The 27,710-nt window shown below is 36.3% G+C and overlaps 1 protein-coding gene across 1 annotated transcript in view; it reads left to right on the forward strand.

The window, feature by feature from the left end:
* LOC102009896 (transmembrane protease serine 11F) overlaps window positions 1-27,710 on the forward strand; it is a 77,451-nt gene that overhangs the window by 16,399 nt on the left and 33,342 nt on the right. The window contains exon 3 of the mRNA XM_005392827.2: window positions 26,384-26,535. Coding sequence (XP_005392884.1) covers window positions 26,384-26,535 — 152 coding nt within the window. The remainder of the gene's footprint in view (window positions 1-26,383; window positions 26,536-27,710) is intronic.

Consider the following 27,710-nt stretch of genomic DNA (forward strand, 5'->3'; position numbering starts at 1 on the left):
TAATGAAATAATGTTTTATTTTGATTGTGTTTTTATTGCATTTTAAGTAGTATTATATCATGAAAATGTTTCATTTATATGAGATTTTGCCTATACCATGCTGTGATGTAGAACATCTCTTACTGTTTTCACTGGATACTGTTCAAAAATATTTTTTAAATCACTGTCTTAGATATTCCTAAAGTCCTTTCAATAATGTGATCCTCTGATTTTAAAGAGTTAACAATAGTTGACAAAGCAAATATTAATGTACTTAATAAGAAAACCATTTAAATGTACCAAAATTATGTAACAGTTTTCACTATTACGTGTATTTGTGGCCCTCCAAAAGTGGAGCAGAGATAAGAAAAATAATTACCAACAAGTAGACCTTGGTGTCAAGAGGCAAACCAATAATTGAGTTCAGTCTCTAAAAATTGTGAAAATGATTTAAGGGAAAAAGATGTAGTCATGGGCTCTCAAATGTATTCACAAACATGTTAGAAATTGTCTAATGCAACTGAAGTGGTCAGTTTGATCATGAAGGGGCTTTTGTATCAGATCAAAAAAGTTTGGATTTTATAGTGGGAGTTGAGTAAAAGTTTAAGCCAGAAGAAATCATGAACTCTTGAGGCCCAGTGCACTTTGGTTGTTGTATTGTCACCTGGTCGCAGTTGCCGAGGTAGCTGAAGGGAGTGGCAGGGAGACCACTTGGTTACACTTTGTTTCCTTGGTCTATAATGGATATTCCTCCTGACATTTTAGTCTTCATTCAGGTTTCAAGTTGAAATTGCTGTGACACTGTGTTCCTACTCTCATGTCTTAATTATTCCTGAAGCGTAGCCTTCCTCTTCAAACTTTCCCAACACATTATATACACTCCTATTGGCCTTGCCTCTGTACATTCGATTACTTGTTCAAATTTCTGTCTCCCAGTTAAGCAAAGTTTTCTGTATTCTTAGTGCCAAACACATTGCTTCATGTACTGACTCTCAACATTTATATATTGTCTTATGGTGACACCTGGTTGGGGCTGGGGATTTAGCTCAGCGGCACAGCGCCTGCCTGGCAAGCGCGAGGTCCTGAGTTTGATTCTCAGTACCGGAAAAAAAAACAAAAAAGAAAAGAAAAAAAAAAGTTACACCTGGTTAAAATCAAAGAATAGACATGGAGGAAAGATGGGTGAAAGTTTTAGACTTACTCTTTGTTAGATATCTATCAAAGAAGGCCTATGAGATATTCGAGATAATGACTCAGAAGGTATGTAGAAGCTGAAAAGTGGAGAATTTATTCTAAAAAAGACTTATGTTATGGTGTTGATGGGCATTTATTGTTGAAGAGATAAAGCATCCGATAAATGCTCATATACTAGATTTTAAATTCTACCCATTCATTAATTCAACAAGTAGTTATTATACTAGCTACTATATTATACTATACTACTACCATATAGTGTACTAGTAGCCCATCATGAACAGACATATTGCATGTACATGTGTGCTTTACCTGCATACATTACATATATACCTATTTATTGTGTATATACATAAGCATCTCAAGTGCTACATGGAGGAATACACAGGTACATACATACAAAAATAAAGCAAACATGGCCACTACGTTTATGTTATTTGCAATCTAAAGGAGGAGACATAATAAGGAATTACAGAAGTAAAACTGAATTATAAACATAAGCATGAGGTAAGAACTGTACTTTTTCCCAAAAAATTTCAATTTCTCTCATTTGTGTAGCTACTAGCTTCTGTTAAAGTAGACATCTAGTTTATAAATTAACATGCAATGACCTACTTTTGCTTATTTGCAAATAAAGGAAAGCTAAACTTATGAAATACATTTTAAAAACATTAAATTCCTTCCGTGTACTTAAAGAAGACTTGAGAAGATATAAATGGGACCTTTAACACTGTTTAGCAAATGTAGAAACATAACATGGAATCCAGTAGAGTATCTTGACCAGGAAGATGTCTCTGTCAGTTTAAGCACTTGTTTTCAGTATATGTGCTGCTGAAGCGAGCACTAAGCACTTGTTTTCAATAGTCTTTATGGCTTTGGAATACCACACAGTTGGGTATGTTATGGTAATGGATATTTTGGGATGAATAGCATGGCAGTTTTCATACTCTTAAATCACAGAATCATTATAAGGTTTATAATTTATTACAAGGCATTGTGAATCTAGCATTTAAAAAATATTCAAAATCCAAGTTTAAAAGGCAGTGCAAAGACAAATCAGAGATATTTATTATATTTACTAGTTTTGATCCTTTATATTTTCTTCTAAAGCTGCATAAGAAACTTTGAGTTTTAATAAATTCCCTGTAGTTGTCCATATTTAAAATGTACTAACTTGTCTTTATGTTTTTTGCAAAGTTTTAAAAATTTTTATAATTAACTGCTTATTACCACTCAAGTTGAAAAGCAAGGTACTTAGGAGCACTCAACAATTTATATGACATTATCACTGAGAGAAGAGAGCAGCCCACATTGTAGGTCTCACACATAAATAAAAATGAATTAATATAAAATATCACTTTGGAAGATAAGCAGTGTAATCTACAAGTGGAGCTACATAAAATTGCCCTTTTATGGCATAAAAATCATTGAATACTGGCAGTTTCATATGGTTCAAATATATGAAATGTCTTTTTAGTCTTGTTTTGCCCAGAATAAAATAAATGGGATGTCTAATGCAATATTCAGAACGCATTACTTTAAAAACTAAATATCAAGGTAAAGTTTAAACCCTGCATATTATCTTAAAAATGTTGACATAGATCATAAGATATAAAACAATCCTTATTTCACCCTTCAGCAGGTGAGATAAGATAAGGAAAGTTGGCAAGAATTAACCTGAAAATTAAAAAAAAAATTCGTGTGCAAAGCAAGTGCAGGACGTACCAAGATACTACTGTAAGCAAAAAGGGAGAAAAATCCAGTTAATTGCTTGATCTACAAGATGTCAAAAAACTGCCTCTTTCATCTCTCAACTTGAACAGTCTTTGACAGATTCTTGTATTTGTTTTGGACTGTTTCTTTTTACAGTTACCAAAATAAATAGCAGAAAGATCTAAGATGTACATCAGTGTCAAATCACAATGCAAGCAATACAAAGGGGAAAATTATGGCTTTATGTTGATAGTTTGAAAATATGTTAAAAATCGGGTCAATTATCTTGCTTCCATCTTTTACACTGAGCTGATTATTTCAGTCTTACGCTTAAACCTGAATAGGCTGTAAAGACCTGTTGAGGATGGACTTCGACTTATTAGCACAGATATCAACTCAAAACTACATGAAAGATAGCCCGTTTTTCCTCTCTCCTACATTACCCAGGCAAGTCCTGCGCAGTAATGACCCGCACCTACCTTTCCCTTCCTTCCACAGGCTCCTTACTTCTCAGTGGTTCTCCACGCCCGCTTGTACCTCATTTCCAACCTCAAGCTTCAGTTGCTTTAGATGGTACTGGCCACTATTTCTGAGAAGTAAAGGGAAAAAAATCATGTCCCATAATACATGTATCATATCACTTTTTAAAGCATGTAAACTAATGACGATCATACTTAGGTAATTTAAGACATTTTCAGGTAAATGAGTGAGACAGCTACCTTCACCTTTGCACATAATGAGCAGAATCATTTTCAGTAAAGTTTACTGAAGACATATGTCATCCTTCGAGAACAGAGACTTGGGTTCCTTGCCTTTCCTAATTCTTTAATTTGGGGGCAACTAATTCTTACTTAGGACTGTTCCTGTATTCTTTATTCCTTGGTCAAATCAGAGCAGCAAGTAGTCAGTGTTTACTATTTATTCAAAATTGTCAAAGCTGTTGCTTTCTCCTTGTTTCAACTCATCTACCTTCTTGTAGGCAGCACTTTGTCTGTTTTTGTTGTGGTGCTGGCGATGGTACCCAGGACCTTGTGTATGCAAGGCAAGAACTCTACCACTGAGCCACATCCCCAGCCGCTGGACAGCACTTTTTAAAAGAATATTAAGCATTATTTGTACCTAAATTGTACTAGCATGAGAAGATTACGACTTGTTAGTCTTATCTCTTCTTTCACAAACTTGGGTGTTTTTAAGCAATTTTTAATATGTCATATATATGTAATATGGGTGATTTTTTTTTCCCCTAACTATCTTAAAGATCATCAGTAATTGGATGACTGTGGTAGAGTTGAAGTTTATTATTTAGGAACATCTTAAAGTCAATAGTTACAATATTCCCATCTTACTACTTGACCTAACCAAGGTGAACTGGGTATTATTTCTGCTATTTTTAGGCCAGACTTCAAATTTAATCATCGTCCCACCTCTAAACCCCCCAACACACCAACAATTAAGTGAATCAAGTACTTGGGCAACACTAAAATGTACATATCTCTAACTAATAAGAACAAAAGTATTCTATATTCATAATTTACAGTCGTGTGTTAGGAATTGTTCTAGCTGCCTGTAACTGATTGCAATATCTGCTTGAATTATGTTATCTATGCATTAAATAATCGCCATAAACATCATTTAGAATAGAATCTGCTTGTTAAGATTGCATTTTTTCCTCATAAGCTAATGTTGGGGAATTAAATATTGCATTCATATTTAACTGTTTAATAGCATATGAGGAAAAAGAAACTAGATTCCAAATCCCACATTAAACTTAATGAAATATGGGTATTATCATGCTTACAGCTTTAAATAAGCTGTTTTTCTTGCTATAATTGCTTTTATGTTTTATCTACAGCCTAATATAGTAATACATTTTATTAAAGGGTTTTCAAGCAAATTTGGATGTAAATTTCTTTTTTTATTTTATGGGAAAAAAAATAAAATTTCATAACAAAATAATAGGAGAATAACAATAGTTAATACATTGAATATTATCTTTAAAGTAGTTAATCAGCATGGATGATACAGGCTTATAAAATTCTCCAAATGACATTAGTATAAAACTTTCTTTTCAATGAACTAAGAGAAAGTACTGTAACTATCTTGTATTATGCTTTTTTTCCTTTTCCCTTCCTTCCTTTCCCCTTCCCCCATTTGAGTTATTTTTTTCTTTTGAACAATTAGTTCCTGTTTCACAATATAATATCCATTGTACATTTTGGACCTTATTTACCCTTTCAGTTCCTCACACCAAGGAGACAATATGATACTTATACATGTGAGTCTGATTTATTTCACTTATGAATATATTTCTGGAAAAAATATGGGATTATCAGAATATGCAATACTGCAATAAAGGTATTCTTATTATACAAATAAAAATTAATGCACTGTGTAAACTACACACACAGTTATAGGTTTTCTTTAAAAGTTTAGAAGTAAAAATTCAATTGTCATGTTGTTATTCCACACTGACGTGATATGTCATCTTAAACTCCTGGGAATTAGATGATTTTGTTATAGCAATTATTAGATCTCAATGAAACTCTAGCTGTATATTCAGACCTTTAAAAATTATTTGAAAAAACTGCAAGTCTGAAGAAACAACATTTGGGTTGCATGATTTCTTAGTTAATTATTAAAGATAAGGCAACTCAGCCTTTAAGGGAAAAATCCCAGGAATGAGGAACTCTTTCACATCTTTGAATGGTGCGTTCTAACCCACTCATTATCTCACACATGGCCCTTCAGCTATGTGACAGAGAGATTCTGGGACATGTTAATTTTGTTTATTTAATATGCAGATTATGTGAGTTGTAAATGAGAACAGTGTTGATCTCCTTTATCTGGGACATTTATACTTCAGTCATAGCTCTTCCCCTGGGGTGGATTGCAAAATACCACTAAAATAAAAACCTTTATGGCAGATAACCATACAGGAAGGGAAGTGAAGGACACGGCTGTTCACTGAAAACATCTACATTTTATTTTTTTATTTGTTTTTGTTTGTTTGTTTGTTTCCAGTACTGGGAATCGAACTCACAACCTTATGCTTGCCAGGCAGGTGCTGTGCCACTGAGCTAAACCCCCAGCCCCATCAACTGCATTTTAGAAATACTTATTTATATATTTAGTTACTTATTTTGCCAGAAATTGCACAGCAATGACATATTCTATTTGGAAGCTGTGCTCTCTCTATAAGGATACGTACATAGTATAGTATAGTATACACATATATAATAAAGCTGATATTTATTACAAGTTCAAATTCATTGTGACTAATAGCAATTTAACCTTTAATTAAGTAACAAAATACTAAAGACTTTAGGAGTATTCAAAAATATTTAAACATATTCAACATCATCAGTTAATAATACAATACTTTTCAGAAGAGAATGTGATTAATAACGGATGAATTCTTTTTTAGTAACTATTTTGATTCTGCCTTTTCTCCTGAGACAGTCTCCCAAACCCAGTCACAAGCAACAGAATTTGATTGCTTGAGAAGCATTTTATGAGATATTAGATGAGAATGATTAAAATTATATTGGCTGAAGCAATTGGATGACTTGAGTTAAAAAGAGAATTTATTGAGACACCATTAGGCTAGCTGAGAAAGAGAGGGAGGGAGGGGGAGAGGGAGAGGGAGAGGGAGAGGGAGAGGGAGAGGCCTTTAGCAGTGTGGATTCAGCTAGCTGGGTGTGTCATATGAAAGGAAAGGTGTGACTTGACATACATCCTTTCCTGGAATTCAGCATTTCTGTTTGCAATTTGTGTTATGACAGTATTTGAAAATAGAATACATGGGTTCATATTTAAGGGAGAAGAATGCTCTGCATGTTACCTTTGCTGAAGTTTAAAACCTAATGGAAAAGTCCTGCTGTACTCGCTTCTGCGTTCGATGGTATGTGTTATTATGTGTTATTATTTGCCCACGGTCTCAGGCAACAAAATGAAACTTAATGCCAGGCTTCTTGCTCTGATTCTGGGAAGTTATTATGATTGTTCCTAAGTGTTGTGTGTCAAGCCCTGAGCCAGGTTCACCTTATCTGTGGGAAGCGCTGACAAGCTGCAAACCTGATGCTCATGGCGGCTTAAACAGGCCAGCTAGATTTTCTATGTAGCAACTATGCACGTGCTTTTAGGAAATGTAAATAAAACAGAAGACAAACTTCTGCCCTCAGGAACTCACAGCCTTGTTGGAGTTCTAAACTTTGTACACATTAGCAAACAATAAATTAGCAGTAAACTTTGTTCACATTAGCAAACAATAAGCCCAAGACTAAAGTATAATGGACTCTAAAGTGCAGTAGGAAAGGGCAAAAGATGTTGATTGCATGACAAGTTTATGTGTAATCAGCAGGGGCACCATTTCCACAATTTACATTTCCTTTGTATGGTATCTCTGTTATTACTGAGTTTTCTAGCATTTTTATATTTACTAAATTTTTTAAATGTTCAGAGAAATGTGGCCCAACTCTGTATCTATGGCATTACCTCTGAATAAATCTATATGATATAACATTGGTAAGTTGATAATGCCTGTTTTTCATGCTCATACTCAAATCGGTTTGGAACTATCGATATCTTTGTTGTGACATCCGGTCTCCCTCAGTAGCTTCATCCACACTGGCTCAGGGTGTCAACTTGCCACACTTTTACTTGCAGGACACAACTGCCTCCTCTGTGTGTGCTGCCTTCCCTCCAGTGTCACCTTACTGCGTGGTCCTGAGGTCCTCTGGATTTATATCTTCTCAGAGAAGCCTTCCCTGATCCCCTCCTTGAGATAAAAAGTCCCAGTCATGGAGATATAGGACCACCTTACATTTCTCATACCACTTTTCATCATGATAGCTAAACAAATATAGATGTAGAAATATCTATAATACTTTTGAACACCTGCATGTGTCCCTAAGTTGCGAACTCTAAGGGGGTGTTCAGTTCACCATTTCATCACCAACCAGCAAAAATTTCAATAATTACTTCTTGAATGATATATAAGTGTTGGAATTTTTACTAAGCATAAGATTAAATACCTGTTTTCAAAGAAATATATTGTAATTCACATATTAAGCATTAGTGAAAAGTACTTCCATGGTGCATGAACTGTGAACGAAAAGCTTCTCTCTTTAGTAAACGTGATACAGATGCTCTTCTTGCCTTTAAGAGAACTTTCTCCTTTTGATAATGAAAATAACTGAAAAGCAATGGTTTCCAATCACAGTTTTCCTCCTCCAGTTCGGAGTGATAGTTTCCTTCTAGATTCTAACACAAACTTTTAAATCAACAAGGGTTGAAAAGCTCTCATGTCACTGTATCAGATTCAAGTAAAGTGTTTTAAAGATGATTTTTCCTATTTGCATAATTTAGCTTACATAAATTGATTGACCAAAGTTTTCCTAAACCTTTCACCTAAGGAAAAACTTACTAAGAAAGAAGGTTCTAGTTAAAGATAGTCTAAACATAAACAACTGGCAATCAAAATATACATAGGATTACCAAAGGATACTTAGCCATCAGCATGAACCCCACCAACCTAATTTCTCAGAAGAAAAGTAGTTTTTCTTCATTGTCCTTATTCGTGTGACTATTTGGCGGTTTTGTTTTGTTTTACTTTTTGGTCCTGAGGGCGAAACCTAGGGCATGCAATTAGTTTCTGTTGGAAGTTTGTCTAGTTGATAATCATGGCAGACCATCCAGCCTAATGATATATCGCCAATGGCAACTCCCAGAATTGGAGCACATCATAATCTGAACGTCTTTCCTGGTGTCAGTTCCAGAGGGTGATTATGCTACATCCTTTCCATTATGATTTAAAGATTTGATATTTAAACAATATAAAAATTCTCATCTTTCATACTACGTTCTTTATAAGCCTACTTCTTATTCTATTTTATTTTAAACACTTAATTGAGATATGGTTATGTGTTAACTTGTGTCACTGAGACAAAATACCTGAGATAATTAACTGAATAGAAGGAAAGGTTTATTTTGGCTCACATTTTTGCAAGTTTCAATTCGTGATTGCATGGCCATTGTCCCAGGCCTGTGGTGGCATCATGTCATGGAGGAGTGTGTGGAGGAGAAGGTCTGTTCACCTCCTAGTGTCCAGGAGACAAAAATAGAGACGCAGAGGGGGCCAGTGACCCAGGATCCTCTTTCAGGTTCAACCCTAGTGATCTAATGTGCTCTACAGCCCTCCCAGTAACACAGCAGGCTGAGGACTCTGTCCCATTGGAAGATATTTCAGATCAGGAAGATAACAAATTAAAATACAAACACCTACACCTACTTAATTTATACAAGTTGATGAGTTTGGATATAAGTATACGTCCACGAGGCCATCGCCATCATAGAGGCCATACCTTTGTCTATTATCTCCAAAAGTTCCTTTTTCACCCTCTTTATCTTTTCTATTTTAAAATTGCTCTACAGTACTTTTGTTTTTTAGTGGTAAGAGTGCTAAACATAAGAATACTACATTTACTAAAGTCCATCATCATAGCAAATTTTTACAATATAATAATGTTAACTCTGCCTTATAGTAGGTCTCTTCAATAAATGTGATACTGATGCACTTCCTTGCCTTTGAGAGAACTTTCTCCTTTTGATAATCAAAGTAATAGAAAAATAATGGACATTGATTACTTGTCTTGCTTAAGGGAAACTTTATACTATTTGACTGACATCTCCTCATTTTCTTTTCCCCACCCCAGTTCCTGATAATCAGTATTCCATTCTGATTCAGTGAGCTTGACTATTTTGGATCATTCATAAATGTGAGATAATTCAGTGCTTGGAGTGTGTATATGTTTTTATGCATGGCCTATTTCACATAGCATCTAGTTCCATATAGATTGTCACAAATATCAGGGTTTTCTTCTATTTGTTTATTTATTTATTTATTTATTTTTGGTACCAGGAATCAAACTCAGGATCTTGCGCTTGCCAGGCAGGCACTTATGCCACTGAGCTATATCCCCAGCCCTGGTTTTCTTCTTTTTTAATGCCAAAATACATCATATTTTCTTCCTCTATTCATGAACTTTTAGGTTATTTCTGTATCTTGACTATTATGAATGATACTGCAAAGAACCTGGAATGCAAATATATCTTTTATATCTTGATACAATTTCTCTCGATATTATTTGACATATGTGATTTCTAGATTAAATGTAATTATATTTGAAATCTTAAAGCAAATGCCATAATAGTTTCTATTGTGATTACACCAATTTACATTCCCATCAGCAGTGGACAAATGTTCCCTTTTCTTCACTGACTCTTGTTATCCTTTCTTTTGCTTTCTTGTTTCTTTTTGGGTAATAACCACTGTGACAGATATCTCATTGTATTGATTTGCATTTCCTTGGTGATTAGTGATGTTTAGGATCTTCTCATATGTATGTTAGCTATTTGTGTGTCTTCCTTGGTGAAATAACCTGAAATAATCAGATTATTTGGCTTTTTGATATTGAGTTGTAGGACTTTCTTATATATTTTGAAGATTAATCATTTATCAGATATGTGGCTTGAAAATATATTCTTGCATTCCATGTTTCCTGTTCATTTTGTTGGTTGTTTCCTTTGCTGTCAAGATTCTTTTAATTTGATATATCATTTGGCTGTTTTGCTTTTGTTGCTTGTGCTTTTAGTTTCACATCCAAGACATTATTGCCAATTTAATATCTAGAAAATTTCCCCTGCATTATCTTGTAGGAGTTTTACTGTTTCAAACTTATTTTTGTTGTCAGTTTGTTTTGAGGTGATTTTTGTGAATAGTGTGAGATAGAGTTCAGTTTCATTCCTTTACACATGAACACCTTTCCCAGAAACGTTTCTGGAAAAGGGTACCTTTTTTCACTTATAAAACATCAGTCTAGTTAGATGATTTCTATTTTGTTAAATTTATCTATGTGCTCATTTTATATGCTTTTAAAATTACTTTGTAATATATAATGAAACCAGCTCTGTAGTATGTTATGTAACCAGTATATAGTATGTTATACAACTTGTTCTTTTTTTCTCAGATCACTTTGCCTATTTGGGGGTCTTTTGAAGTTATAAGTGAATTTAAGAATTATTTTTTATATTTCTGTGAAAATAAATCATTGAGATTTTTACAGAGATTGCAAAGAATCTATAGATTGATTTAGGTAGTAAGAATAATGTATAATTAATATTAGGCTTTTCAACTCATTAAGCTGGGGTGTCCTTCAATTCAAGTGTATTCTTTACTTTATGGGTGTTTTATTGTTTTCAGCATACAAGTATTTCATCCCCTTAGTTAAATTTGTCCCTCAGTCATCATAAGCTGATTGTTATCCTAAGTGTGTGTTACCATAAGTTTGATTATTTCCTTAACAATTATAGTTCAGTGAAAAGATAATAAGATAAAACCAAACCCAAGTATTTGGGTTTAATTACCTGTGGGCTTAATTATGCAGGGAAGATTTGTACAGTATAGAAATAATTGAGGATTTAGAATCATAATTCTGAGTCCAAATCTTTGTCACAATACTTGCCAATTTTACCTTGCCCAAATTAGTCTCTAAGTCTTACCTCACCATTACACAATGCTACAACTCAACATTAAATGAGGCTATTAACAACTACTGGATAGACTTGTTGGGTGAAGTTGAGACAAAATATATGAACTAGTCATCAGCAGAGAGATGTTTTAAAGTAGAAATCACACAAATTTCCACCACTAAGATGATATTTCAAGAGTTCCATTGAACTAATTATGGTTTAAAGTTGATGAATAATAGGGATTACATGCATATTTTTCATTACCTACTTATTATTTGTCATGTTCTTTATTTAGCACTTAATTTATATTATCTTTAAACATGGCAGTCAAGAGGACTGTCGTGATTATTATATTATCATGATAGTCCGGAAATTTAGGGCCATTTTCCCCAGTTTTTAGATGAAGAGACTGAAGGTTATTAGAAAAAGGCAAGGCCACTAAATGGTAGAATGTGTTATTATGTGCAAATATTGGCCAATCTATTTCTTGTTTTCTTAATATGTCAGGCAAGAATGTTTGACTTGTTGTAAGAGTAGCCATAAAATTTTTGGAAAGAGGATGTATTTAATGAGAGATTCAACACAAAAAGCATTTCAAAACCATGAAACTGAGAGCAGTGAAAATTTTCATAACCAATGTACAAGCTTCAACTGGACCAGGAGGCTAGAAAAGTAGGTAAGAAAGGTAAAATAGCTGTGCTGGGGTGCAGGAGTGTTGGGATTTAGTAATGATACAGCATCACACTTCATGTAGATGAAGACAGTGTATTTGTGGTCCTGTTGCTCAGACATAATAGCTAATGACCACAGTTTAAAAGAGGAGAGATTTAATTTACCTAAATTTCAGGGGATTTAGTACATGATCAGCAGATTCCAAGGCAGGAACATTATACAAAAGGGCAAGAAAGAGCAAAACTGCTTAATTCATAATAGCAAGGAAGCAGAGTTGGGGAGAAGCACCAGAAAAGGAAGAGCAAGAGATCAGACCTAGACCCCAAAGTCATACCTCCATGACCTGCACAGATAGACACAAAGTGTGCACCAATCTCCTGGGCAAACCTCAGAGCCAATCAACTTGACACTCCATACTAACCACTACATCCCGCCCCTTGTCAGCTTCGTACCCAAACACATGTCCTTAAATCACATCTCCAAGAAAGATAAAGCAAGTTCATGATACAACTATTGTATATAAAATGATAAGTGTGACATTTTTTCTCTAATGTCTAAACAGTTCCAGCATTGATAAAAAGTCCAGGTCACAGTCTCTTCTGAGATGCAAGAGAAGCTCTTAATCATTAATATCTGCAAAATTCAAAAGCAATGTACATAATCCCAAGGTACACTGACACAAGTAAATATATCCATTTGAAAAGGGAAGAATAATGGGATGCAAAAAAATTATACCAAGATCTAAACCAACAGGGCAAATATTAAATACTGTATTTACATATCTGGCATTTAGAGACATGGTGATAAAGTTTGAGTTCCAAAAGGCTTGGATGGTCTCACCTCTATGGCTTTAGTGATTGCAGTCCATTTAATTTCTCTTTTGGACTGTCTCTACTCCCAGCCTGCAGCTTTTCTTGGCAGATGTTCCATATTCCCCTTGCATTTTCCACCCTTCTAAAGTCTTACCTGCACCTTTGGCTTCACTCATACAGCTTTACTCACTGCCCTCTCAGGGGCTCCTAGATCATCCTTAGAAATCAGATGGAAGCCCCAGTGATCCACAAACTCTTGCATTCTGCATGCTAGTAAAAACCAGCATCTCATGGATGATGCCAGAATGCACCTTCAGTAAAGTAGCCAAGCCCACTTGGACTATGACTGCAACAGCCTTTGAATGCCTAAGGGGCTAAACACAGTGAAATGAATCCTGAGGAACCAATTCTGTAGGAGGACTCTCTAAGGTAGGCGTAGAAAGGATGGTCTTCTCAAATGGAAGGTTTATACTTTTGAACACTTGAGCCTGGTGTGGGTGGGTGAGGTCTTGCTATTTGAGATGCCTTCAAGGCATCTTTCTTCTCATCCCTATATAAAGTACCTGATTTCTTTTTAATGACACTAATCTCTTCAGCAGCCACACTTCCTGTGGCCTAAATTTTACACATGATTTCTTCTGGAACAAAATTTTAATTTTCCAAATTTTCTGCTCTGCTTTTTGCCTCTAACTCTCACTATAAATCTGGCTTAAAGCATCCAGCACTACCTATGATAAAGCCTGAATCATTGGCTCCCTTTGACTTTCCTCTACCAGTTCAATTAGTCCACTATCCTTAATTTTAGCTCCTGCAAAAAGTCAAGACAGGGGGAAAATGTAGACAAATTTTCCAACACACATGGCCTCCAGTCCAAATGTCAGTAGAGCCCATGTTCCTGATTGAAACCACCTGAGCCTGTCCTTTCCTGTCCACATTTGTATCAGCATTCAGTCTTTTGAGCTCTGCCCCAAATCGCCCAAATTAGGCTCTTCTTACTGCGTTCTAAGGGTTCTCTAGCTCAGATATCCAAAAATTCCAAATTTCTCCCTCACACCAGTTCCACAGACTTCTGAATCACGTGGTGATATACAGTCAAAGCAATGACCCCACTTTTTCAGTGCTAATTTTCTGTGTCAGTGAGCTTCTTCTTTGCTGGAACACAATACCTGACAACTAGAACTAATGGGGAGGTTTAATTTAGCTCATGATTTCAGGGGCTTCAGTCCATGATTAGCAAGCTTCAGGAAAGCAATATCATGGCAGACGGGCAAGGCCAAACCACGTCATTTAGTTCATAGAAGCTGGGAATCAGAGCAGGGGACAGCACCAGAGACAAAGGGGTAAGGAACCAGACACAGACCCCAAGGCCATGTCTCCAGGATCTCTCAGACACGCCCAGTGTGTGCTGCACTGTCCTCTTGGAAGATTCCATGATATTCAGATTGTTACTCCATCTTAACCATCATAGAGTTTCTGATTGGTAAGCTGTAACTTAACCCAAATAAAGAACAAAAGAAAATGAAACTGAAATGCATGATAGCCTTGATTTTAAGGGATTTGATGCTGTGTGTTTGAAGTACAGAGTTGTACTCTCCATTCTCATGTTTGGGCTCTGATTATAGCCATTTTATTTTTGAAGATAGGGAAGTTAGCTGAGCCTGATAGAGCAGGCCTTTACCATCAGCACTCAGAGAGGAGAGGCTGGAAGTTTGAAAGTTTGAGGCCAGGTGGGGCAATTTAGCAACACAGTGAAAGCCTCTCTCAAAATAAAAAAATGGACTAGGAATGTACTTCACTGGGAAGACCCTGAATTAAGTCCACAGTACCAAAAAAAAAAAAAAAAAAAAAAAGACACTAAGGTTATACTAGAATACAGAAAAGTGGTTCACTGAAGTGAGAGCAAAGACAACATGTTCATTCTGAAGAACAAGGACACCTAGATTTGATTATTCATAGGAATTCAGTTTTTATGGCATGTTAAATATATTATGTTGAGACAAGAGTGGCAGCACATGCCTGTAATCCCAACACTCAGGAGGCTGAGGCAGGAGGATTGCCATAAACTCAAGGACAACCTGGGCTACATAGTGAGTTCAAGGTTGACTGAACTACACAGCAAGACCCTGTCTCAAAAAAACAAAAAATTTAACAAATATATTGTGACATTTTATTTTCATAAAATTTTTGAAGTAGTCATTGTTGCACTCATTTTGCAAATGAAAATGTGAGAAAGATTAAATATCCTGTCTAAAATTGCATGGCTAACAAAGTGTCTTGGTTAGAAGTAAAATAGAATATCTACAGTCTAGAGTCTATGCTTCCAGCCAATATACAATAGTCTCTCTCATCTCTTTCAAAACAAATCCTACACCATATAACTGCCCACAGAATAAACTATGATGACATGGGATTCATTCCTGGTGATTTAATTCCACTCTACCATATATTCATAGCTAAAGCCCAGGGAGGAAGGGCTGAGTCTGTGGACACCGCTGAGGTGCCTTCACAATTGCAGGTAAAATGAATATTCAGCTTGTTCTGTGTTACTGCTTCTCTCCATTACCATGTGTGCGTCACAGTGTGTGCGCCTTAAGGAAGATGTTTAACTTCAGTTGACCCATGCTAAGGAGATGTTACTAATCATAGGTATTCCCAGAAACCAAAGATTTTTGGCAAGAAGTAGACAAGACTGTGCCCAAACTGAATCTCTAATGTGTATCTGTGCTCCAGGTTAAATACAAGTATGTCAAGACATGTGTAAGACAAAAAAATAAATAAATAAAAGAAAGAAAGACAATTCCCCTCAGGACTGCTGCTGTGAGAAAATCTGATTAGCACATGAATATTTATGCTTCCCATAGAAGAGTGTATTGCATTTAATTTGTGTTTGGTTATTTGCATTTCTTTCTCACTAAGGATACCTAATTATTTGAGTCCTCATCTGGATGGCATCAATTATCAGATAGATTCATTTCACCCAATAATTGATTGTAGTGTTTCTTTGTAACACAATAATGACATTAGAAATACATATGGAAATAAGCCCAGAGGCCATAAGGATTTGAATAGTATTAGCTTACTCCATTAAGGGATATTTATGTCATCCTCACAAAATGACTTCCAGCTACTTGGGAGGCTGAGCAGAAAGTTTCCAAGTTGTAGGCCAGCCCAGGCAATTTCGTGAGATTTGTCTCAAAGTAAACATAAAAAGGTCTTGGGGTGTAGCTCAGTGGTGAGATGCCAGTATGCTGAGGTGGGGAGAATCCAAGGGAGGGAGGGAAGGAGGAAGTAAGGGAAAAAGAAAGGGAGAGAGAGAAGAAAAGGGGAAGGAAGGAAGAAAGAAGAGAAGGGAAGAAGGCCTTTTCTCTACTTAAACTCTTGGCCAACTCATCCTTCTTTCGTGTCACTGTCATATTAATACACAGATTCATTCAGTGTAAAGTCCTGCCTCTATTCCTTATCTTGAGAAGCATCACCTGGTTGATTTCAATTCAAACCCAAAGCTTACAATTTAAAGGTGCAGGAACAGGAAACTGTGCTTTTCTCATTTATTTTTGCCTATTATAAAATTCTTAATATTTGTCAATTTATGAAAGGTAATATCTTTCTTTATAGCTTCCTCAAAACGCCCCTAATAATATCCCCATGATAGTAAAGGGATTTAATCTGGTTTTGCTGCCTAAGTGAAAGGAACACTGAATGCCCAGCTGCTTTTAATTTAGTTGACAAACCTTGGTTTTTTCATTAGTGAACAATCAGTGCCCAGAAAAATCTGAAGCATATAGTAAGCACTCTGTTATAACTTCTTGAATGAATTAATTACATGTGAAAGAAAGATTAGATCCATTTTGTACATTTCTAAGGAAGCACAACCAGGGTAACAGATGTAGACTTTGAGAATACATTCTTGGAAAGCATCATCAGACTAATTAAAGATGATCAGAGCTTCCACAGGATGTTAGAGATGAATGGATTTAAAAAAAAAAAAAGGATTAAGAATTTAAGACAAGATGATAGGAAATTAATAATGGCTATTATATTGCATATTGTTATCTTCAAAGTAGTTGCTCAGATTACCAGATATAGGCATGAAAATTTGATCAAACAATATAAGCACTAACTGTTCCTTTTAATGAACAAATAAAAATTAGTAGTACAATTAAATTAGCTCTCTTGTGTGTGTATGTGTATATATATATACATATTTTCCCCCTTTCTTCTTTTCTCCTTTCCCCTATCCCAGTTGTTCTTTCCTTTTGAGTAGTTTCTTTCCCTTTCACAATATCTATTGTACCTTTTGGATCTTATTTACTCTCAGTTTCTTACTCTAGGGACAATATGATGTTTACACATGCGAGTCTGATTTATTTCACTTGTGAATATAGTTGCATCTATTTGCATATAAAAGCCTCTAGTTTATCTTTCTTTATAGCTGAGTAATACTCCATTGTCTTAAAATACGTCTTTTTTATCCATTCATCAGTTGATGAACATTCGGGATGTTTCCAAGATTTAGCTATTACAAATTTTGCTGCTATAAACACGAGTGGCACGATGAGTGGTATATATCGCTGTGGTATGATGTTTCAACTCTTCTGGGTATTTTTCTGGAAAAGTACCCAGAAAGAGAATAGCTGAGTCAAATGGGATCTCTAATATCAGATTTTTGAGGAATTTCCAAACTGATTTCCACAGTGGTTGTACCAGTATACACTTCCACCAACAGTGGAGAAGGATTTCTTTTTCCCTGCAGCCCCACCAGAATTTGTTATTGGTTGATCTTTTTATGATAGCCATTCTTTCTGGAGTGAGATAGAATCTCAGTGCTGTTTTAATTTGCTTTACTCAAATGACCAATGATGCTGAACATTTTTTCATGTATTTATTTGCCATTTATATTTCTTCATCTTAGAAGTTTGTGTTCATCTCAGATACATATTTTTGATTGGGTCTTTGAATTTTGGGGGCCTGATTTCTTTAATTCTTTATATGTTCTAGACAGAGGTCCTTTGTCTGAGGCACAGTGGGCTAAATTTTTTCCCAATTCATGGGTTTGCTTTTCACTCTATTGGTGATTTCTTTAGATGTGCAAAAATTTTTTAAAAAGATGAGATCCCAGTTATTGATTCTTGCAAATATTTCCCATACAGATTGGTTCTTGTCCATAAACTCTCTGCCTACCCCACAATATCAATATGAGAATTATATCTTAATAAGCCTCTTAAAGAAATCAAAAAAAAAGGAAAAGAAGAAAGAGAAACAGAGAATAAAGTCATGAAGGGAAAGACAAAAAGCCTCTAGAGGCTCAATGGTATTTTCATTAAATGTAAAAGTTCTTCAGAGCTATTATTCCCTGAAGTTGTCCAAGTCACCATCTGTCTTCATCCTTCTTTTTTTGGCAGTTATGAAAATTCTCAAGCTGGACATAGTGGCACACGCCTACAATCCTAGCACTCAGGAGTCTGAGGTAGGAAGATCACCATGAATTTGAGGCCAGTCTGGGCTACACAGTGAGTTTAAGCCCTGGCTAAACTACATGGAGAGACCCTGTCTCAAGCAACAAACACAAAATCAAAACAAAAAAGAAAAGAAAATTCTCCAGCAGTTCCAAATAGCTCTTTTCAACTCAAGGAAGATTCTGGTTAATTTTCAAGCTTCAAAATTTAACTTTCAAATAAGAACTATTTCCCAATGGTCAGATACAGTGACAGAAAGATTTGTTCATTAGAAAAAAATTGTAGATAATGCGTTTGTTCAAGTTTCAACTTCCAAAACAGGACCTACTATCTTGTGAAGTTCAAAATTCCTAGATCAGTACAAATTACCAAAACTAAGCCAAGAAGATTTAAAAATCTTGAGCAATCTTACCATTAACAGGCAATGATATGGAAACAGTAAGAACAATTACAGTTTTAAAAACTACAAGTTAAGAAAAGCCCAGGACCTGATGGATTCACAGCTAAATTCTATAAGAATTTCAGAGCACAGCTCATGCCACCACTCCTCAAACTTTTCACTAAAATTGACAAGGAAGGAGTACTTCCAAAATCATTCTCAGAAGCTAATGTTATTATTGTGATCTGAAAGTCAGACAAGGGTCCAACCAAAAAGAGAATTATAGACCCATATCTCTAATGAACGTAGATACAAAAATCCTCAACAAGATACTGGTGAATAGAAAGTGACAAATTATCAAAATGGACATACACAATGACCAAGTTGGCTGCATCCCAGGAATACAAGGATGGTTCAACTTACATAAATCATTAAATGTAACTCATCACATAAACAGGCGCAATGACACACTCATATGGTCATCTTAATAGATGCATTAAAAGCCCTTGACAACAAGTTTATGATAAAAACTGAAGAAAATAAGAATAGAAGGACATTATATTGAAATGGTAAAAGCCATTTATGACCAACCTACCATCAACATTCTATTAAGTGGGGAAAATCTTCCCTCTAAAATCAGGAACAAGAAAAGAATGTCTTTTATCACCACTCCTTTTCAAGATATCCTCAAAACATTAGCCTAAACAATCAATTAGGCAAAAGAAAAAAAGAAGAGAGATATGTAGTTGTTGACTCTTTGAAGTATTTCCCATGTGGTCTGGGTTTTGTTCATGAAATCTCTGCCTACCCCTATGTCTTCAAGATTTCTACCTACTTTCTCTACCAGTAGATTTAGTGTTTCTGTTTAATATTTAGATCTTTGACCCATTTTGACTTTAGTGCATGATGATAGACATGGGTCTAGTTTTAGTCTTTAGCATGTGGAAAGCCAGTTTTTCCAGTACCATTTATTAAATAGGCTATCTTTCTTCCAGTGAACATGTTTGGCCCCTTTGTCAAAGATCAGGTGGCTGAGTGTATTTGTAGTTGTGTCTGCATCATGTAATCTGTTCCATTGATCTTCAGGTCTGTTTTTGTTGCCAGTGCCATGCTGATTTTATCACAATATCTTTGTAGTACAATTTCAAGTCAGGTATTGTGATGCCTCCTGCCTTGCCTTTGTTGCCTAAGATTGCCTTCGCTATTCTAGGTCTCCTCTGATTCCAGATGAATTTTAGGAATGGTTTAGAGGTGAATGATTTTAAGAACATGCTGCACAACATCTCAGTGGTGCTATGATGAGGGGAATTTTAGCATTGGTGATTGAAATGGATTAATTGTAAGTTCTGTGCAACTATAAATTTTGTGATTTTATATGAGACCCAGGTTATATCAATGAAGGACTCTTTAAGTCTCAGTCTCTGTGCCTAAAAATACATTTGTATCGGCAAGCAGGCTCTGAGGAAGTAGATCTAGGTATCAATGACTAACTTGTTGATAGCTCAGCCTTTCCTACCTTGCTATATTTGGATCTTGAATGTCACAAAAACCCTTATGTTAAAACTTGGGCTGCAGCTTAGCACTATTCTGAAGTGGTGGAGTCATGGAGAGGTCTGCGGTAGACAGAGGACACTAGGTCCTGGGTGGCAGGCTCTCCAGGAGAGCATGGGACTCCATTCTGTACCTCTTCCACTCCTTTACTTCCTGCTGTGCTGGGGTGAGTGGCTTCTCATCATGCCCTCCGCCCAGGATGTGCTGCCATGCCACAGACCTGGAGCAGGGCAGCCAGTTGACTACAGACTGAAAACCCAAATGTGTGAAACAAACTCATCAGCAAATTCATCCAATTATAACTTTAGCCTATATTCCAAATCCAATTATATGTTCTTATCTCCTCACTGCTAATATCTGTGTCCAAGCAACCATCCTCTCTCATCCAAAGTGTGGCAGTAGTCCTGAAATAAGCTTTCTGCTCCCACTGTTCACTCACCCCACCCTACCCAATCTCCCATTCGTTGTGTTCTCCATGGGTATCCTTAGAGCATTCCAGTGTGTCTTGGTTACTTTTCTCTCGTTGCTGAGACAAAATGCCCAGCGCCCAAAATGAAGGAAGGAAAGGTTTATTTAGCTTACAATTTGTGGAGGTTTCAGTCCATACTTGGCTGGCTCCGAGGCAGAAGGTAGCAAAGCAACAAGAGCAAAGGGGGGAATGGCAGCCAAACATCAAAGTGCCAGAGCAAAAGGGAGGAACCGTGGCAAGCAGCCTCTTTCCCTCCCTTACATTGTAAACAGGCTACCCCCACCTAAGGGGCCTGTAGCTCTCACATAATCTCCATGCCCTTCTCTTCCACAGGCTCAGGATGTATTCAAAGTAAGCACCCTGGCTTCCTGCTGAGTCACTTAGCCCAACCTGTAGACTCCCCAAGTTGACACAATGTATCAACTATAACACAGTGCAATGACCAAACTCCACAATGGCTTTCCTTCTTACTTGTAATAGCATAAAGAGGTCCCTACTGTGGCCTGCCACGTTATGACCTGATACATTATTTCCTCTGACCCCCCTGATCTTTCCTTCTCTGCTTGCCTATTGCATATCTGCCACCCTGACCAGCTTGTCTGCAAACTCAGAGTCTTCTCCTCCTCAGGGACCTTATATTTGCTCTTCTTTTGTGTGTATGCAGTAACATCTGTCCCTGAGAAAGCTGCATGGCTCTACCGTTCACTTTGGTCAATCTATTCAGATATTCCTTTTACAGAATTATTTTTACTGGTCACTCTAATCCCACATTATCCCCACCTGCACTCATTCTTTGTCCTCTTATCTGGCACTTTACATTTATGCATAAATTTGTTTGCTGTGCATTGTCTTTACCACTGGAAGAAATAAGGGAATAGTCTGTATTCACAGTAAATCTCTAATACCTAACAGTGTTATGGTTGATACATTGTGTCAACTTGGGGAGTCTAGAGATTTGCTTAAGTGACTCAGCAGGGAGCCAGGGTACTTACTTTATATACATCCTGAGCCTGTGGAAGAGAAGGGCATGGAAATTATGTGAGAGCTACACGCCCCTTAGGTGGGGGTAGCCTGTTTACAAAGTAAGGGAGGGAAAGAGGCTGCTTGCCTCCATTCCTCCCTTTTGCTCTGGCTGTTTGCTGTTTGGCTGCCATTCCCCGCTTTGCTCTTGTTGCTTTGTTATCTTCTGCCTCGGAGCCAGCCAAGTATTGACTGAAACCTCCATAAACAGTAAGCTAAATAAACCTTTCCTTCCTTCATTCTGGGCGTTGGGTATTTTGTCTCAGCAACGAGAGAAAAGTAACCAAGACACATAGTATCTGGAACATAGTAGATATTCGAGCATGTCAGGAATTAATATTCGATGAAGGAATGAAGGTGTCATTTCATTAGTTTAGCATATTGCTTATTTCTTTTTTATCAGCACATGTTTACATAACATGTGTACATTCCTTCTGTGCAGTTGGTTCTCATGTGTTTGGCAGCCATAATAAACTACAACTCTTCTTGAGGTGAAAAACATTATCATTCTCATACAGTTTATTCTCGTACAATTTATATAGTGATCTAGGGAATACAAAATTTGAAGATCCTAATAGATTTTTTTTATTTTAAAAATAAAAGGAGGAAAACATTAACAGACAACATTTTACAAAATAGCAAAAGAACAGTACAGGCAATGCAGTTACAAACAAAGTGGTAGGCAATTAACAATGCTTGTTGTATTACATATTGATATCTTCAAAGTGGTTTCTCGTGAATACAGATAGAGACATGCAATATTGATCAGTCAAGGACTCATTGACAGTTTCTTTCAGCACAGAAATAGAAGACAGTCCAACAACCATATTAACTATCCTGTATATACATACATACATACATACAAAATTTCTCCTTCTTTCCCTTCTCTTTTCCCACATCCCAATTGTCCTTTACCCTTGAGTGCTTTCCTATCATTTCACAATGTCTGTCATACCTCCTAGTTTAAATGAATTCTTTCAGGTTTTACACTAGTGAAACAATGCGGTGCTTGCGCATGCAGGTCTGCTTTACTTCACTTATCATTATCGTCTCTAGTTGTGACAATTTACCTATAAAAGCCTCGAGTTTATCTTTCTTATCCATCAACTGTTGGACAGCACTGCTTTCTTATTCATCAACTTGCCTCCAGTATCCCCACAGGGAAAACATAGTTTTCAGGCTACAGTAAATTGCTAGTATAGTCAGAGAGCATTTTGGGGGTGGTATGTGGGAAGATAATCATAGGTTTTTTGCAGACAGCCCAACCTAAGTATTTCTTTACAATGTTCAGAATATTTTGGTGTTTTATTTTTTTAACAAAATTTTCTTTTCCAGTTAGAGTAAACACTACTTCTTTTACATTGGTATAGATTCTGCATACTGTTCTTGCCATTTACATTTCAAAACACAGAAATGAATATTTGGTAAAATTTACTTCAACTTCCACCTGACACAGAGTCAGCATTCCAGTTATGTCAGACTGCAAACAGCCTGTCACCAAACACAAAACCTTATTCGATAAATAAATATGACTGTGACCAGAGAATACCATGGTTTCATTTACACTGACCCACCATTACCATGTAATACTTAATTATCCCCCCATAAATCTGAAACAATTTGATTCTCACCATTTCTTGCTTGGTGAAGGACTCAGAATGCAGCTACTAAATCAGCAACAGGGAGAAATGGGAGTGAGCATAAAAGTGAGTTGCAGTAACTTAAATTTCCACAAAATAAATAATTAAGAATACTTATCACTGTAGAGTTTGGAAGTAGAGATTTGACTCTGGATGTGAAGGAAGGCATTTCACACGGGAACATGTGCCACTTTACAGTATTGACATCCACAATAGAAATACTTTCTTTGCTTTCCATCTTCCTCACCTTGCACAACCATTGCCTGGACTTCTGAATGCTTTAGCCACTCGTCTTCTTATTTCCTACCTAATCAATTACTCAACAGTGCTCAAGGATTAGTGCTACTGCCTCCACCTTTCCACAGTCTCAGTTCAGGCTCCACTATCTCTCCCACTTCAGTATGACCTCTAACCTGCCTACGTGCCTGTCTGCTCCTCCAATCCCCAGCCTCATTTACACCTGTGGTATTGTTCGAAGGTTGTCACCTGATTACAACTGGGTTGGCTCCTCAGACCCTGCTGGGTAAATTTCCAGCTCTTCCCTTTGGATAACAACCTCCTTATGAGCGCATTCCCCCCACCTCCTCTGTCCTCTTCCACTTTTGCAGAGCTGAGAAAGATTTTGTAGCCTACAAATACTTCGTGGGCCATATATTCTTTGAGGTTGAAAGCCTTGTTTTATTTATATGTTTATTTCCAATAGTAATTGTTAGTAGTGACTGCCTATTTTTATATTCCTACCTTTTTTTCCCACATGTAAATTTTTCTACTCTTATTTCTTTGTTCTACTTGGTAGATTTTTTCCTCAAAATTTTAATATTATCTCCTTCTTAGTAGAATTGGCTGGCATAGCCCTTTAAAAATTAATTACTGTCTGTTGTCCAACCTTTTAGCAGAGTTCACACTGTAAGGCAACATGGTATGGAATTTATTGTGCTTGGGTGCAGGCAGACAGAGGGCAAAAAGGCTCTTTGTAGTAAACAAAGAGAAGCAGGCCCTTTTAAAAATGATTGAAAGAAGGCAAGAGACGTGAAGAGGGAAGATGTAAATAAACATCTGTGGTCAAAGTTCTCTGGCTGTCTTCCACCTCAACTGGTAAAGTTCTTAAGATATCCAGTGTAAATGTTGAGGTGGCTCCAGATGTCCAGGGACTTGCAAGATTCTTTGTCCTGTCTTATCTCCTTTATGACGCCCTGTACTTGCTGATGACAGTCTTGGTGAGTGCTACGCTGAGTCCCCACTGAGAATGGTGCCTTTGCTGGTAAACAGGATGGGTGCTGGGAAGGTCATGTCGGATTTGAGCCTTGCACACACTACATTGTAACTACTTGTTTTCCTGTATTTCTCCTTTTTTAAAAGTGAGCATCCTAAAGGCAAAGAGTTTGTCTTTAAATCTTCACACCTCATACTGTCTTCCCAGTGTAAGAAACTGAAAGAGTAAATATAATCCAAAAGTTACAATAGATGTTATGAAAGGGAAAGAAACTGTTCAGAAGGAAAGAACAGCTGGGATGGTGAAAAGGAGAAAAGAAAAGAAGGGAAAATGAACAAATAAATATATGTGTTAGCTAAGATAATAGCTAAGGTAATTGTACTAATTCTATTAGTTCACTGAATGGAACAGTTAGTGCTTATATTGTTTAATCAATTTTGCACGCTTATATCTGGTAATCTGAGCAACTACTTTGAAGAGAACAATATGCAATATAACAACCAGTATTAATTTTCCATCATCTTGTTTTGAAATTCTATGTTGTTTTTATTTTTGTATTCTTTATAAAATAAAATAATGTAAATAAGCAACCAAAAAAGAAAAAATCTCCATATGTCTTGGGACCTAAAACAGTTTCTGAAACATTGTTTTAATATGATGGTTACTGTTTTAATGATTTTCCACTACTTTATTTGTTGAGAGTGTACAGTACAGATTTATTAAATAAAATCAAAAGTATATAAACTTTTATGAACCATCTCACTTGTAAAATATCACACTACTGAACCCTATTCAGGGATTCAGGAAATAAACTAAACAAATGGCAATTTAAAGGTTGGAGACAGATAACCAAATGATGTAAGATATCATGAGCAGAGGTGGTACACCAGTGGCAACAGGTAAGAATTGAGTGGAGATGACAGGATCTTTGAATGCTGGAGTTTCATCCAATACCAGTCACCAATTGGACTTCCCTGGAAGGTGCTAATAAATTGCAAAGAGCCATGGTTTCATCTTCAAAGGCAACATTGAAGTTATTTTATAAAGTATTCATATGAAAATCTTTTCTTTTTAACCAAGTAAAACTGACAGGAATATTATGTAATCTTACTGCTAAGAACTCAAAATATTATTTACAAAATTTTTAAGAGTATTTCACCACCAAAATTTCAAATTGCCAACATGATAGGCCAGTTGCAATCAAAATTGCACTCTCAATTTGTATTGTTACTCTTTTTGTTGTTGAAAGTAAGTACCCACATCGTATTTCTAAGTACTCCATGACTTAGTGTCTTGAAATTCTCTTGTACAAAAAAATGCAGTGGGATGATATTGTCACTTGAATATAAACATCAGTAGAATTTTAACTGAAACTTGTACTGTGGTTATGATGTTGAGGGAGGACATGCAAATTAAAACTTAGTGTTCTTTTGTGAATTTAAATATCCCAGCATTATTTAGCAGTATAAACTATTTCTACCCAGGCATAGTGCTACATGCCTGTAATCCCAGCACCCAGGAGGCTGAGGTAGCAGGATTGCCGTGAGACTGAGGCAGCCTGGGCTACACAGTGAGTGCAAGGGGAGCCTGGACTTTAGTATGACTATATAGTATGCTCTGTATAACAAGATCTTTTCTCAAAAAATCAATAAAATAAAATAGTAAATTTTTCATAAAGGAGCACAGCAAGTGGACATCAAGTAGAACCACAATAGGTTGTTTTTTGTTGTCTTACTATCTTCTTTTTCTGTCACAGACCTGTTGAATTTTCAGAAGCTGAATATCCACGAGTCACATATCAAAAGAGACAGCAATTTTGGGACCCTATAAGGCTCGCTCTTTTTACTTTGGCAATTGTAGCAATCATAGGAATTGCAATTGGTATTGTTACTCATTTTGTTGTTGAGGGTAAGTACCCACATTGTATTTCTGTTGCCTAAGTACTCCGTAACTTAGTGTCTTGAAATTCTGCTGTGCAAAAGTGACATTTGCATGATATTAACATTTTAATTACTAATGTTTTTAGGGTATTGAGTTATAGATTGCTCCTACAGGGAACTATTACATATTTCTACTCAGGAAAGCTTGAAATATGAATTACATTGATTGGCAGATGCTTCTGAGAAAATATGTATTAAAAAGGAAGGAATGAAAAAATTACCTTTAAGGTAAAGATGAATCACATCATGTGATGAGCTTAATAATATTTTTCTCGGGATAAATATATTAATGAGTTGCCTCAAGAAACACTCAGGATATTTTTTAAATTACCTGAAAAACCCTTTAAAGAGCTGAAAGGGAAACACTAATTTTGAAGGAAAATCCAATTGCTTCATGAGTGGAGAACATGGAAACACTGGGAAAAGGTTCCTAATTATATGGAAAAGTAGGTAGCCTATACCACAAATCAGCCCAGTGATGGTGAACCAAGATGTTCATTTGCCCTTGCCTTGGCTTGTGTGTTTGTACTTACAGATGGCTGAATCTCTACCTAAAGGGGTAGGGATTCACATCAGTCACACAGTAAAGCCATTCCTGGAATACCTCTGAGGAAGAAATGAAGTATTGTCCAAATAACAGTGTCTTGGTTACTTTTCTCTGAGACAAAATACCTGAGGCCCAGAATTAAGGAAGGAAAGGTTATTTAGCTCACAGTTCATGGAGGTTTCAGTCCATACTCAGCTGGCTCCAAGGCAGAGTGGCACATGGCAGAGGGCAACAGTTTCATGGAGGCAGAAAAGCAGCAAAAGCAACAAGAGCAAAAGGGAGGAGTGGTAGAAGGCAAGCCTCTTTCCTCCCTTACACTGTATGCAAACTACCTGCCCCAGGCCGGGTATAGCCCTCACATCCATGAATCAGTCATAACTCTAGAAGCCCACCCCTTAACTACATTAGGCTTTGGGGGAAAATCTAGACACAAACCATAAAAACCAAGCTTACTTTCCTACCCATTTTTATTGTGGGGGTGGGAGGAGTTTTAATATCCATTTCTTAGAATCTCATAAAGTAAAACACATAAATCAAGTTGTCCTCTGAAATTTTCTGTTCTAATATTTTCTTTTAGCTAAAAAGTAATGAAGTAG

The sequence above is a fragment of the Chinchilla lanigera genome, unplaced genomic scaffold (genome assembly GCF_000276665.1).
Source record: "Chinchilla lanigera isolate Chin_1 unplaced genomic scaffold, ChiLan1.0 scaffold00046, whole genome shotgun sequence".
NCBI lineage: Eukaryota > Metazoa > Chordata > Mammalia > Rodentia > Chinchillidae > Chinchilla > Chinchilla lanigera.